This window comes from Pelmatolapia mariae, linkage group LG5 (genome assembly GCF_036321145.2).
Source record: "Pelmatolapia mariae isolate MD_Pm_ZW linkage group LG5, Pm_UMD_F_2, whole genome shotgun sequence".
In the NCBI taxonomy this organism is placed as follows: Eukaryota; Metazoa; Chordata; class Actinopteri; order Cichliformes; family Cichlidae; genus Pelmatolapia; species Pelmatolapia mariae.
In genome coordinates this window covers 9,876,057-9,891,314 of record NC_086231.1, presented here as the reverse complement: position 1 = coordinate 9,891,314, position 15,258 = coordinate 9,876,057, and the positions used below count along the sequence as shown (strand labels likewise).

Sequence of the window (15,258 nt, the reverse complement as noted above, 5' to 3'; positions counted from 1 at the left end):
AACAAACAATAGGAAGCTTACATTAGGTGTTATAGGTACACAGAATATAAAAAACAGGTAATGCATCATGCATAATTCAACTTTTGTGGCTATACAGTAGATGTTGTGAAATAAAAAAAAAATTATAGGAAGTGTTAAATGGTCATTTTTGCCCATTGCTAGGTAGTTGCTAGGTAACATAATGACATAATAATATCTGCTACAAAAAAAACAAACACAAACAAAAAACTTCAGTGATATAAGATGTGCCAAATTTGGCTGCACAACTCCTGGTGGTCTGGGAGGAGTTTGCAGACAAAGAAGAGATAAAGAGAGATTTCACATATTCTAAAGTTCTCTGAAACTAGAGATTGATATCATAAGCTCATCAGGAAACCGTTTACTGAGATCACTGTCAGGCTTCTTTACAATGAAGTCCTTTTTGCAACCACAGAAGTTACCCCCAAGTGCCCTTTAGAAAGAATTCAGTTTTAAGGCACTTCCATGCCAGCTTCATTTTTCAGACTCTAAGCTAAATCCGTCTTTTAAACTGTCTGAAGCAGAACAGTCATAGTCATGTTGCGTGACCAGTGTTCAAGAACAGCACTTGCATCTTTCTATAAAACATGAACTTAGTAACCCTGTGGACCTTGGCCCACTGGATCCTTATGTTAAGCTCAGTGTAAATAACCTTGGTGTAAAAATGGACTCTGACTTTAAGCTGAACAAACAGATTAATTCTGTTGTGAAATCAGTTTTTTACCAATTGAGCCTTTTTCCCCCAAGCTCAAGCTCTTCTTATCTTTTAATCATTTTGAGTTACACATGCTTTTATAACAACTCAACTGACTATTGTAATGCCCTTTACACATTACAATGGTCATTTACTTCTGTCAGTGATACTTTCAAGCCTTCCAACATGCTACTGCACACCTCCATAACAAAACCCGTAAGATGGATCATATCTCCCCTGTTCTGGCATCCCTTCACTGGCTTCCTGTGCATTTTAGGACTGATTTTAAGATTTTATTGTAAGTTTATAAATCCTTTAATGGGTTGGCTTCCTCATATCTTGCTGATCTCGTAACACCTTATGTTCTTTAAGGTCTCAGATCTGCAGATTAGCTAATCCTCCATGTACCAAAGAATAGATTTAAGAAACTTTCTCAGCCACAGTCCTTAAACTGTGGAATGATTTACCTCCACATGTTAGGCTGGCCATTTTGTAAAGTATGCCTTTATTCTTCAGCTTTCAGAGTGAACGCTTTGGTATTTAGTGTTGTATTTTGTGATTCTTTAGATGTGTTCGTGCATGTGTGTGTGTATTCATTTGTTTCATGTGAAGCACTTTGGTCAACTTTGTTATTTTTAACTTTTCTTTATTAATAAATGTGGATTGGAAAGGAAATAAAAACAGCTACACTGACACGAAAGCACACAAAACAAAATAACTCAAAAATATTGCTTAGTGCTAATGCTGCCATTTACTTTCAAAATCATCCTCGTGACTAAACTGCTTCCAAAGATTTCCACAAAAACACAAGTGTTATGTCATCTGTTATATTTCTCTAGTAGGACTACTATGCTTGTACAACATATTCAAACTGCATGTAATGCACTCAAGTTGGCAGAAAGTTTTCCTCTGGATCTGTGCAAATGGAGAAACTTAACCAGCATGCAGACAGTCAGTACATTTGTTGGCTACGAATAGTCTACCACAAACACGCTCTTTGGGACTGCTGTTGATGCAGTCAGATTTCTGATAGATGGTTCTGCTTGGAAAGCACAATTTGAAGATTGTTGATTGTCATTACAATCATTCGAAGCTGTGTGAAGGTCTGTTATCTTGGCAACCAGATGAAAAATAAAAAATGACCTCATCTATTACTGCACCGAGCAGCAAGGTCATGCATAACTTGAGAGATTATTTTACACCTTTCATATGCTATCTGCACATTTTCAATGATTAAAAGCATGTCATATTATCATAGATATTTACTGGCAAACCAATAAATAAAATACATTATAGATAAGTGTTTAGCTGCAAAACAGACATGCAGAAGTAAACAGCTTGTTTAACAACCCCAAAACTGGTGAGAATAGTGACACATCACTGACGAACGTACTGTCAGAACCCTAAAAACATTTAACAGTTTCATAGGTTGACATAACATCTACTGTCTGTTTATAGCATCTTGTCATTACGATGTTTGAATTAAACTGATTTAGTTTCACAGTCCTGAGCCACATAACATAACACATCACTGCTCTATCACTGACAGAAGTAAATAAATTATTCACACAAACATGGAGAAAGAGACCCAGTGGAAAACTCCCGGGGCATAGTCGAGCCATTTGCAGTTGTGGGAAATCTGTCAGAGCAAGAGTGGCTTCCCTAGAGGGACACAGGACAAATGACACCCACTCTCTGCATTCAATTACTACAAGAGAGGCCATGGGAGCCAAGTCCTGTAGGAGACTGGGCTTCACCGAGAGGAGAGACTCACCCACACACAGACATAAGTAGAACTGTCTGCTGCAGTCAACTCTAATCACCACTGTCCATTACTAATGCACAACATGTGAAAGTAGGAGAACAACTCCATCTTTTACCCCAATTCCACAAAGTTATATGTGGATTACGTTAGCATATTTCTATACATAACTCCAAAATTTCACAGACTTAATTGTGAATTACAACAAATCGGTGGTCACTGTAAACTCCAGCATCCCTGTGTTTTACAAATTGCTCGTTTATGTTTAGAAAAAGCATGCCTTGTTGGTTTACCACACAATTACACGTAAGCAGCCACATTCATATTTCCAAAGGAATTCTTAGTTATCTTTGATAAATTACAAGGAAACAAATTTCTTTTACAAACATTTTGCAAGATGTGCTGCATATTGTCTTTCTGGAAAAGTGTGCACTGCGGTGTGTCCCTAAATGACACGAGATATATCCTGGTACAGCACCACATTATGACACATACATAATGATAACCTAACCCACAGAGTACCTAATTATGCTCTCTGCCGACGCAGGAGACCTCAGTTTTTCTTCCACAGTAGCTGTGTGTGCGCCATGCAGCCATAAGTCCATTTCTAAATGACTACTGTTGTTAGTACTTCAGCGTGGCAATGAAGAGGTCAGGAGGTCTGACCTGATGTTCACACATCTCTCAGCTCCACTTGAGAGGAAAACCATTGACCACTTAACCCTGCTCTGCTAGTGCTGTTTTTCATAGCTGATTTTCATTAGGTCAAGTTCTCTGGGTAACTTTAGATAAAACACAGCCACATCAGTTTCTTTGTAGCACATCTTTGAAGCTGTTTATCCTAATAATGTGTTCTTGAAGTGCATAAGTAAGGTGTAAACTTGTTGAAACAGTGCTACACATTTACATATTACCATTACTTTTGTGCAGTCAGTTTCCTTTTGGCCATCTTCACAAAAGCTGCCCAAAGACACAGTTTAAGTACTGTACACCGAGTGCAGGAGTTTTCATGTGTGGGTGTGCTTAGGCATGGGAAATGCATTTTACTGCCAGAATGTGAGGACTTTTTATTAGGAGATACTTCCTCAACACTTCCTAAATGCCCCTAGCTAAACTTTGGTTTGGTAAATATTATATTGATTCTTAGTGTTTTTATCATTACTATCAAGAATAATGTGGCTGTCTTGCTTGTCTGGCTCAGGCACAATATACTGCTTGACTGTCATTTTCCATAATTAAAAAGGAGAGCTGCCTGGCAATACACAGAGAAAGCTATAAAACTTGATTTACACATCCTGAAGTGTAATATTGTTTCATATAAATCACTTCCAAAGACCCACTGTGGGATGACGATTTTGTGGCTTCATTTGAACGAATTTTTTAAATAATAATTTGACAGACATTATTCAAGTATCCTGTAAAATAAGATAAGAATAACAACAACTGCCATAACATTTCTGACTTTCAGTAATATCACACTGTTTCTTGTTTGCATTGCCATTGTTGTAACATATCACATGCCATGTTAGGATATAGAGTATTTCATGAAGCTACAGAGAGCAGTGAAAGCCAACTGCTGGTGCGGCACTCTGCTGGATGTTACTGATCCACTAACTAAGCCCGTGAAGCCATGCATATATATGTGTAAGACAATAGCTTCTGTAAAGCACCTCTTGCTGTTATACTGAGAGGGGGGAGTAAGCTCTGTTTCCACACCTGTTGCCCTGGCCCCTAAGGGACAGGCTATCTCCATCGCCCTCATTCTTTGCTTTCCAACAGCCCAGGCTTTGGCCAAGCTCAGCCACATCATCATAAAGCCTTAGTGCCCACACTGATAAGGCCAAGCTATACCTGATTAAATCCAGGGGTTTAAGGACTTTACATTTCATTGCACTCCCAATGTGGAACTTTTCCAAAAGAAGCAAGAACTGATTTGGGAAAATAAGAGCCCAAACTAAAAAAAAAAAAAAAAAAAAAAAGAGAGAGAGAAAATCATATTCATAAAACTGAATATGATTTGGAAAAGAAAATAACCACAAAATCAGGCAGTACACCACATTTAACTGGAAGACATATGATTATTGAAGAGCTTAGAGGTCTTTAGTTTGATGTTTAGACTCTAGTTTTACTTATTTTGGCAAGCATGAGCATTTTAACTGCATGCACAAAGTTTACAACGGTGACCTTTTCATGTTTCTTTAAATATTAAACTTCTTAGTCTAGAGTTTCCACTTAATATGAAATCTCATTATAAAAAAATGGTGAATGAATGTTTTGCTGAATCAAACATTTTGCAAAGATGAAAGAAAAATGTGATGTAAACTGTCTTTGGAGTTTGCATTAGCTCGCTCTCTGCAGATTGGATCCAGAGCTGGCAGGAGAAAAGGAGACCGGGGATCTTCATGTTTTGGTATTGATTGTAAAAATTAGCATGGGAAGAGACAATGTGCCCTCAGGTTGGTAGAGATGAAGCAGTCCTAAATTTTTTACCGTAGAGCTTTGAAGTTGTATCATGGAACTGCTGACGGCCAGCACTCATCGCTGCATTTTCTTTAACTTTTTTTTTTTCTGTGCAAACAGACACAGCGTGATGGAGTATAATTCGAACCATCTCTAATACAAACCACAGAAGCATAAATAATTGAATAAAATCGGCAGAGGTTTTTGAAATGCACCAGCAAATAAGCCTACAATGTTTTTCTCTCTCTTTTGGATCCATTCTAGGAAGGCAAAATTCTGTGGTGGAGAAAAAAGTGGAGGAGACTCTGGTTTTGGCTGCTTGAAGTGGGCCTGGCTCGCATGTGGCTTGGAGGAACCAACGCGCTGGCAAACCATGTGGAAATACTGTGCATCAAACACCAACAAGGCTCATAACACATTGCTTCCAGTCTGGCATTAGAACACACATATTTAGCTTTAAATGAACATACTTCACCCATAAAGTGCTTGCCTTGAACCAGAAAGTTCAGATGAGGCTAAAATGTACAACATCCTATAAAAAAGAAAAAAGCTGCATCATTCTCCGACTCAGTCTGCCAGCACATCTAAAACCTGCCTATTGTTTTTTTGTCATCATTCTTAACCTGCTCTCTCCTCTCCCTAGTGCTGATGGGCTGCAAAGATTGACCTGCATGCATAAAAAGCCAGAGAAGACCACAGGGTCAGAACTCTCTCTCATTCTCTCTGGTCCCCTCATCTCTCTATCAGCACCGGGATTATTCCTCTTTTTTTTTGCTTATTTATAATTTTGTTTATTAATGAGTTGAGTTGGAAGTCCCGTTTTCAGTTTTGGTTTTATTAATTTACTTTACTAATGTTAACTATGGGGACAAGCCTGAATCCAAATAGTCGTGCTGTTGGTTTTGTTTGTTTTAGCGGGGGTTCCCTTCTCCCTTATTTGTTTTCCATGTTTGTAAGAAATGAGTTTCTACAGCAGTGATGGGACATCTTGTAGGTTTGTTTCTTTTTGAGGCATGTATTTCTGGACCCTAATATATTTAGGTGCTCGTGCTACTTTTGTCTCCTTGTTTCACTGATAACTTTCATTGTAATCTACTGTTGCATCAGTGAAGCTTCTGCATCTGTTACTTTGTGTGTACTTGCAACACTCTGGCTTGGTTATTTTGGGAATATTTTCTCTCCGCCTGTTACTTTTGAATCACTACAGGATTTATGTGAATTATTGATGTTAATTCAGCGATTTATCTTGAGACTTTACTGAAGCTGTATTTTTCTTTTCAGCTAATTGATGCCCTCAGTCTTCAGCTTTCAGACTGGAAACATACAAAATTAAGATTCAAAATGTTCCTTTTTGATAAAGCTCATATGCTTTTGGCAAGATCAGGTGACCCTGGTCCCTTAGTTATGGTAGCATCGGCTCAGACTGTTGTGGGACTTGTGAGACACTGAGCATTTCTTCTTGGCTTACCTCTTTCACTTCCAAGGTGTTAAATAACACTGCAGCATGTCCTTAAATTTTGTCTTCTCTTTCTCTCATAGTTTGTCCCGTCTCCCTATTCCTTTTTCTCTTCTCTTTCTCCTCACCCCCCAACAAGTTGTAGCAGATGGCTGCCCCTCCCTGAGCCGGGTTCTGCCAGTTTTTCACATAATGCTTGCTCGTGAGGATTGTCCGATTGTTAGGAATTTCTCTCGAAAACTGTAGGGCAGTATAAAGCATCTTCAGGTAATTATTGTTGTGATTTCACACTATATTAATAGATCTGAACCGAATTGATCTGAACCTAATTTTTAGCTCATGGCTCATTGAGGAAGTTTTTTGTCCTCTACATTTTGTTGCGTTTTTTTTATGTCTGAGCTGTGTTTTTAACAAAGAAATGTGGTTGCATTTAGAGGGCTTTGCAGTTTTGCCGAGCCTTGATAAATTTAATCACTGCATTAAAGATCCTTTGTTGGCTATTGCTGCTCGTTTTTCTGTGCCTGTTCAAAGAATCTAAAAAGAAAGCAATCAAATCTGAACTACGGACTGCTATGGTATGAATATTTAAATGCTAGGATAAAAACGTACAAAGAACACCACAAGTGTGTGGAGTTTGTTATTTCTAAATTCAAGTGATTTCCCGCTCTGCAGAGCAGGCAGGCTCAGTGGTTGATCTTTTGGCCTGAGAGTGAGAAACAAAAACACTGACTACCATCATAAAAAAAAGCTTTCATGGGAGAGTGAGCAAATAAGCAAAATTAAAAGCATTTAAACAATTAACCTTATTGACTTTTAAAGAAAGGATAGGGGCACTAAGTACAACAGAGGCTATTACAGGTTAATCATAGAACGGCTGGGAGGGAAGATCTATTTAATAAAGAACTAGGACGATTCCTTGTTCTGTTTTTTTTACTTCTTTCTTGATTTAAACACTGATGTCAAACTGCAAACTTTTCTATTTAGTTCTTGAAAAAAGTGCTACATGGCACAATCTGTGGCACTGAGATAACTGTAATGTTGTGACTGTTATTTCAATGTAAATATGTGACCAAAAACTACATTTAAAAAGTCTTTGCCACACTTATAAATACTTAAATAATAGCTTAAATGAAATCTTCACTGTAAGAAGTGGCACAAAGTAAAAGCAGGCACTTACACTGTTGTCACTTGACCCTGACACAGGGTAGACAGTCCAGCCGAGCTCCGCCGTGGCTGTAGTGGAGTCCATGAGTGTCTCTGTGGAGAGCCATAAGAAGAGATGGCAGACACATAATATTACTGGGGTTGAATATGAACTGCTTGAGTCAGAAAAACATTTTAAGGGGAAGTCTACAGTATGAAATGTCAAAGTGTTGTAATGTCTACTGAAACATCTGAATATTTCTTTATATTATAAAGGACTGTTTTAAATGTGCTGGGAAAAAGGGGGGAGGAGATATGTTGAAAACTAATTCCAGATTCAAATCAACATAATTGTAAAGAAATTCTAAACACTATATTCTTAGACTAAGTGCACTTTAATTTTAGATTACCACCTACAAAGACATCAGAGACAACTAGAGTAATATTGGGAAAAAAACAACAACAGTTGATTCAACAGCTGGATATCAGGAGGCAACAATTTTATTGTTCGTTTTTTAATGTTTTCTGTTCCCATTCTCATTTGTCTAGTCAATAAAAAGAGCACTAGTTACAATGCTATAAGTTTCATAACAGCTGTGGTATTATTTGTATGACTTTATAGAAAGAATAGAGCTTAGAGCTCAGAATAACAAAAAATACAATAGAATCTCCATGACATAGAATAGAGGCTACACCCTATACTGCACTGTATATGAGGGAGAGAAACAACTCTGGTAATTGGGGTCAAACAGAAATGTGCCTCCTATCTGTCATGAGGTCATCTGTGCCACACATTCCTCCAGCCTGAACCAACTGTCTGTCATATGCTTACTGAGCCATTGGCACAGTCGCCTCCTTTGCTCCTTTTGCTTAATCTCTGTACCCATGCCCTCACGCCTGCTTTTCCACCACTTCCTCTCACTTGTGCCACACACTTTAACAGAGGGCAGGTCTAATGAATTTCTTCAGCTCATTATGCCTGTGTCTGTCTTGTAGACTAGTGTTGAACTGCAGCAGATGTAGAGACCATTCATCAGGTTCAAGGCGTCAGCTGCAAGTCCAAAATGCCACAGAGGGATTTAGAAGCCCCCTTGACAAACACGGCTACTAAGCTTAACATAAGTCACAGCCAGTGATTGTTATGCAGGGCCAGCAGACAAATGCATGCTGTGGCTCTTCATTATCATTGTTGAATGGACTGATGGACTAGGTGCTAACTGTGTGGGTTAATTAAAAGTAGAGTCAAGGTTAGATAGATCTGTTTTTTAAATTTATTTATTTATTTTTTACGAGTAATAAGTGAATGAAATCAAAGCCAGAGAGGATCTCTGTCTCACAGGACTTTGTTCAGCCCTGTGCATGCTCTGAACAAAATCTGTAGCTCTGTAACAGCCTGCAAGAAATGTTGGAGATTTAAAGTTGTTTCATAACCCTGGATTTTCTCTGATTTTTATTCCAGCAAAGGCAGCAGCTTTTAATTAACAGGTTCCACACACGCTGGTTTATTTCAGGGCCTTGTGCTGACTTTCAGCATCGCACCAGCACTCAGAAGACATAATACCAGATTTTGCATCCTATTCGGTTATCACAAAGTCTAAATCTTATAATTAGGCAGATAAGACTGCAATTGAGCATCTATTGATAACCTTGTGTGTGACTCAGAGCTGAGGAGTCTACATGGGTGTTAGGGAGTGAAATGGTAATTATCCCCCATAATGATAACGATAATTAGTGGAAAGTAAAGTGAGAATAATGAACCCCCTCTGTGGTGGTTAGGGAGTGTTGTGGGGGAACAAGGAGGAAATTTCCCCAGGAATGTAACACTCCAGCCTCCTCTTTCTCTTCTTCTTTTCTCTCTCTCCCTCCATTTGTTGCTTTTCAGTATCCCTCCCTTCACACTATACCGCTTCATTCTTTCTCCAATCTCTCTCTCTTCCTTCTCTCATAGCACACCTCCTCTCAACCCCTTCTTCTCTCCTTTATGCTCAGACTCTCCAGCTATCAGCAGCCCACATGCTGGAAAAGTAGAACCTCTCCCTGAAAGACTGATCACTTTTCTTCCTCCTGCTGTCTACACTCAAGTCCGCGGCAGCCACACCGATTCATTACCTCCCGTGGAGCAGAGCGGCACATAGCTCACCACTGTCAGCCACTGCCTCGTTTTCAGTGTGAACCCCCAGCTGTGGCAGAGCATGGCTGCTCAGCACGACCCTTTGGCTATTAATCAAAAAGAGGACATGGTACAGAGGTTCTCATCTAAATCCAGCAACAGGAATCACTTATTTTGGTTTGTTCTTGTGGGCAGTTGTTTATAGTGTGAGGATTTGAATTCTGACACTCTTGGGAATAGCACTGACGCATTGATATCAAGCTACCGCTGGTTCGCCTGGTTGTTATGATCGGCACCATTGGGGTTGTTTCCAGCCTCAGAATGGGCAAGTTGGGGGTCCACATACAGTTAAGGCTTATTAACAGACAGGCTTTGTTTTGGATTTTACTGCCACTTTTAAATAGTTAAAATAACAAAAAAGAAAAGAAAGAAAAATGACCATTAATAAAACCCTCAAAAATTCCTCTATGAAGAGAAAAAAAAAAGCATTCTATGAATAAAGAGGTGCAGGAATATGATCACTGTCAACAAACCATTAAAAAAAATAAATAAATAAATAAAAAACAGATCACAGAAAAGTATAAAATCAGGTACAATCAATCAGGGCAAGTTTTATTAAAGGCCTTCAATTAGATGATTTAAATGATGATTTAAAATGCCTAACAGACCTCACAAGACTTCCATTAGGCCTTTAATAGAAAAAACAGATTAATAACACATGGTGCTCACGTTACACTGGAAGTCTAAATTACCTGTCTGTCAACTAACTCAATTACAGGATATCAATCAAGGTATATTTGAAAAATATGTGTTAAATAATGACTATTCTCTTTGCTGTATTTGACTGAAGAATATTTCCTGTTCTGTGAAAAATGTTATCAAATTTAAAAGCACCCCAATGTGGGCTTATTAAATATTAAAAGTGACTGAGTACTTGGTGTGTATATTATTTCTTCATTTGGGGAAAAAAAAAAAGAAAACTTTTTTTTTGTGAAAAACTTTTTTAGACATGTGTTTTGTAATTGAGAAAAAGATTTTAGCATGGGAAGAGACTCCCCCCCCCCCCCCAATCGCTCTCTTAACTTAAACAGTCATTAAAAGATTGTAGTTTTTTCCCCCCCAGAAAGTCTTCCAGATGATCTTCATTACCAAACAAGTTGGCATTTTGCAATATATCCCCCTAACACTGGAAACTGTGTAATGGATTTTTCCAACACCAGAATCTGTTGTTCAGAAGGACACACGCAGCGCTCTAAGATCTGATGACAAACTGCAGCCTCTCAATTTGCCACTTACAGCAGAGAGTGTCTTTGTATTGTTTGTGCGGCAGCTGAGGGATGCAGCTCGTGGGAAAATGGACACCGTGTTGGCGGTCAAAAACAGCAACGATATTTCTCTTGACAAAGAAATGCTTTCAAATATGAAGCATTAATGAGCAATCCTTTCTTAAATCACAGACAGCGAGAACAATTTGACAGTAAATAATTAAATGTTGGATGTCTTTTTTCCCCCCCATTTCAAACCTGATACCCTTGACTTTGGAGGGTACTATGAATATGCAATGAGACCTAGGAATCTAAGAAAAGCCTACTAGGCTGAGAGTGCTTCCTCCAACACTTCCTGAGACTAAGGAGAGAGTTTAGTGCTGATCTGAGAGAGAGCTCTCCAGTGAGAGGCTGTCTGAAGTGACAGGCGGGGGGAGTGGAGGGGGGGGGGGGGGGGGGGGGGCAGTGGTACTATAACAACACTCTTCTTCTCTAAGAGGGGTCAACGCTGCATCTCAGCTTTCTAAAGAAAGCAGCAGCATTTTCAATGAGGGATACAGAGAAGAGCTGTTCACAGAAAAGACATTTCAGCTGAAACAACCATAGCGAGAAAGAAAATAAACATTTTGAACATGCAAATGTGTGCTGAAAACTTCAGACTGAAAGGAATCTAGTGTGTACACTATTGTGTTCAAGCACTAATGAATGAGAGGAATAAATGATATCATTGATAGGTGCTTTATGCATTATTCTTTCTCTCTGCAGAAGTTGTGGTCCTGGTATTTCCTTTTCCCCTTTTTCACAGTCGGTTTGTACCACTCATGATTTGGCCAAAGGGCATAGAAATCAGTTTTTGATAGATAGAAAACCAATTAGTTAGAGGAGACAGACAGAATCCCGCAATCTGAGTGATAGATGGCTCTCCTGCCAAAGTTAATCTTTAAACTAAACCTGTACACCTTTTCCCAGGGCAGGTAACACAAAGAGCACAGCTTTTCAAATAGAAAGCCATCTCCTGGCTTTCAATCACATACAAGTACATAGTGTACATGCTGTTACACGCTCATGTGTAATTATATAGTGAGATATTTCTCCTTCACTTTCTTTTTGCAGCATGAAGAACCCAATTGACAAATTGCTTTGCAGCTTATTGCATCACTGTTGAAAGAAAAAATCCTGCATATAAATTAGTCTGACATGGTAGCTTAAACAGAATCAAAGAGAACATACAGATCGTTTCCCCCCCAAACAAACTAGCCTATATTTAGACCCTTTAGGTTTAATGAGAGTATTTTAAAGATGCAATTGACCTCTAAAAACAGCATGAAGCAGCTTAGAAGCATGACTTCTTTTTATCTTTCTCGCAACCAGAACTGTAGCCTCTGCTTTGAATGGAACAAATCCCTCAACGCTCACTTCAGCATCGGCATAAACCGCATATGGCTCTTTCCGTTGCTGTGATAATGTCATCTAACAGAGCTAAAAAGCAGCTAAACATTCTCCTCATAAAATCCAAGCTGTGTAAAGTTCAGTTTAACCACTGTTGAATTCTGCATGTGTATCACGTTCTACTACACTGAACACCTGAAACCACAATATTTAATGGCAAATGTGGGAAGATTGTAGTATGCAGTGCAGTTGTAGAGTAACATGAGCAAGCTGTTCCTTGTACTAAAAACAGAATCCTATAGAGTGGACCCAGCACGGAAATCTGCCCAGATTAAGGAGAAAGGGAATGATATACCCCTGAGGGAGCCACTGCTAGTGCAGAGACATGATTCATAGCTTTAATGATGGACAAGGCTACTGTATGGCCTGTTGGAAATAATAACAGTCTGTTTCATTTAGAAGTAGGAAGTGGATGGAGCCCCTGGTCTAGAGCAACTTAGCTCAACTCATCTGTCAGCACAAGCTGGGCCCATTAAAGGTACTGTAGAGCTCCCACCACTGTCACAGAACAGCTTATCCCTGTGTGTTAAATGAATTTTTAATCCCACTTTTACAATGAAACAGGCTTTGTGGACCATGCACTATGGACCCAAACACCAGAAATACAGCTTTTCTTTCTCAAAGTGTCCAAGGCAGACTGGCATACAGCCCTGGGTGTACAGGTGTGTTAGTAGTGAGACATCATATCAGAGAGATTTATAGCATGTGTAGATTACTAATGAGTTCCAGAAGTATTCAGAATTTAGATGATTGTGTAGGTGTGTTAGGAAAGACCATACACTGTATATATAAGATAGACACCATTAACCATGTTAATGCTTGTAAGGTTAGCTATACAACATTCATAAGCTGTATGGCTCTAAAGCAGGGGTGGGCAATCTCAGTCCATGAGGGCCGGTGTCCCTGCAGGTTTTAGATCTCACCTTGGGTCAACACACCTGAATCATATGATTAGTTGGTTACCAGGCCTCTGGAGAACTTCAGGACATGTTGAGGAGCTAATTTAGCCATTTAAATCAGCTGTGTTGGTTCGAGGACACATCTAAAACCTGCAGGGACACCGGCCCTCGTGGACTGAGATTGCCCACCCCTGCTCTAAAGCATACACATCTGCTAATTAGTGATATGTAACAGAATCATAAAAACACAAGAATTTTACTCAACAGGAGTGAAGCTCCAACTTTCAGATGCTCTACTATACAGCAAGAGATACTATTTATCAGGTAATTTTATTTAAAACATTTTCAAAAGGCACTAACAGCACAAACATGACAGAAAGATTCAGTTCAGTAACTTTAATTAGCAGAAACAAGGCCTACCAGGCAAAGATCAGTTACAGTTCCCCGTAATGTGCTACACTACTTGCTACACAAAGCATCCATGGCCCAAACCAGTGTCCAGTGAGTTCTTTTAAAAGAGGAAAAAAAAAAAAAAAAACTAAAAGGAAAAAAAAACCCCAAAACTATCCATAGGGGCTAAAACCCATTATTTGTAATAGGCTGTAAAGAGTATCTTTCATATGATGGACACTTTAACACGGGATTGCCTTTATTTTGGAGCCAGCCTCAAGTGGTCATTAGAGGAACTACAGGTTTATGCTCTTCTGCTTTGGCTTCATTTTTCAGCCTTGGGTAGGACTCAAAATTCAGCCCCACTTCATCAAGGATGCGGAGTGTTGGGTTTTCCGAGGCAGAGAAAGATGAGGGAGGAAGCTGGGCAGTTGATTTTGGCAGAGCATGGTGCAGAGTGAAATATAGTACAACACTGACAACACGGACACACAGAAAGTAGAGCACTCTCACAGCACTAATGGTTGACAGAATGATACAGCATGGCATTCCCAGGAGGCCTCAAGCAGGATGTACGACAGTAATCCCTACACAGCCAAGCTGTGTTATCAGTCAATGTAACTTAACTTGTCAGCAATGCCATGGGACAACAGCCAAAAAACAAATGTAAGAGATGCAAAAACTGTGACTTGACGTATGTCAGGTTCTAAAACGGCCTGCCATTAACAAACTTAGCATCTCATGGGTTCTTTTAATTTTTGTGATGACAGAAGACAGCTTAAGGTTGTTTGTACTGTAAACGTAAAAGCAGCCAGGTACTCTTTGAGTTGCTGTATCTCCCTACACAGTTTGTATTTTCTTATTTTGTCAATGCATTTTGCTTATTTAATGTAAACAAGCAAAGTAGCATGGAAACATAACTAAATTGCCTTTTATGGGCCTGCTTAAAAAAATTACTATACTATAGGTATAATAAGCATGTAACTTTGGCTTTTTATGTTAGTAGGCTTGCAGGTTTCTATAGTTTATAGATATATAGTAAATGTTTCAGGAGTAATGAATCCTAACTTTTTGTTGGATAGGTAGTAAAAGAAGTCTTATATTCACAGAAAAACTTTCCAAACTAGTCAGACGTTGAGTAAAGTAGAGGGCGTTTTTTGTAATCATTTAACAACTGCCACCACCCCATATTACCTTTGACTACAATACTACTGTCGTGCCAGTCATGCGAAAGTGCAGATTTTCTTAGAAGATATGTTTTTGCTATCAGTGACACCTGTAGGGGTGCATCATTAAGGACGTTTTACCCTTAAAATAGTTCAGTTAGATGACACCATATTTCATGGCAGAGACACGTCAATCTAAGCAATAAACTGTGAGCGGGAACAGTCACCTGGCCTCACATAAGCCGTCTGAAAGAAACCTGGCTAATAACACACGCTTGAGGATTTATTAGTACGCCTTCCATATTTCCCAAAAATGCCTGACACTCCAACAAGACCTGTTTAAACAATCAGTACATTTCAAATTTTGCAGTGGAAAATTCTGTAAAAGTGGTTCCGCAGTTTTATAAGCAGCAGCTGAAGTGAACATGTGTATGACTCAAAAAGAG

The 15,258-nt window shown here is 39.1% G+C and overlaps 1 protein-coding gene across 4 annotated transcripts in view; it reads right to left on the bottom strand.

Moving 5' to 3' along the window:
• ephb2b (eph receptor B2b) overlaps positions 1-15,258 on the bottom strand; it is a 123,618-nt gene that overhangs the window by 69,236 nt on the left and 39,124 nt on the right. For all 4 annotated transcript variants that reach the window (XM_063473618.1, XM_063473616.1, XM_063473617.1 and 1 more), the window contains exon 2: positions 7,568-7,647. In XM_063473618.1, the coding sequence (XP_063329688.1) occupies positions 7,568-7,647 (80 nt within the window). The remainder of the gene's footprint in view (positions 1-7,567; positions 7,648-15,258) is intronic.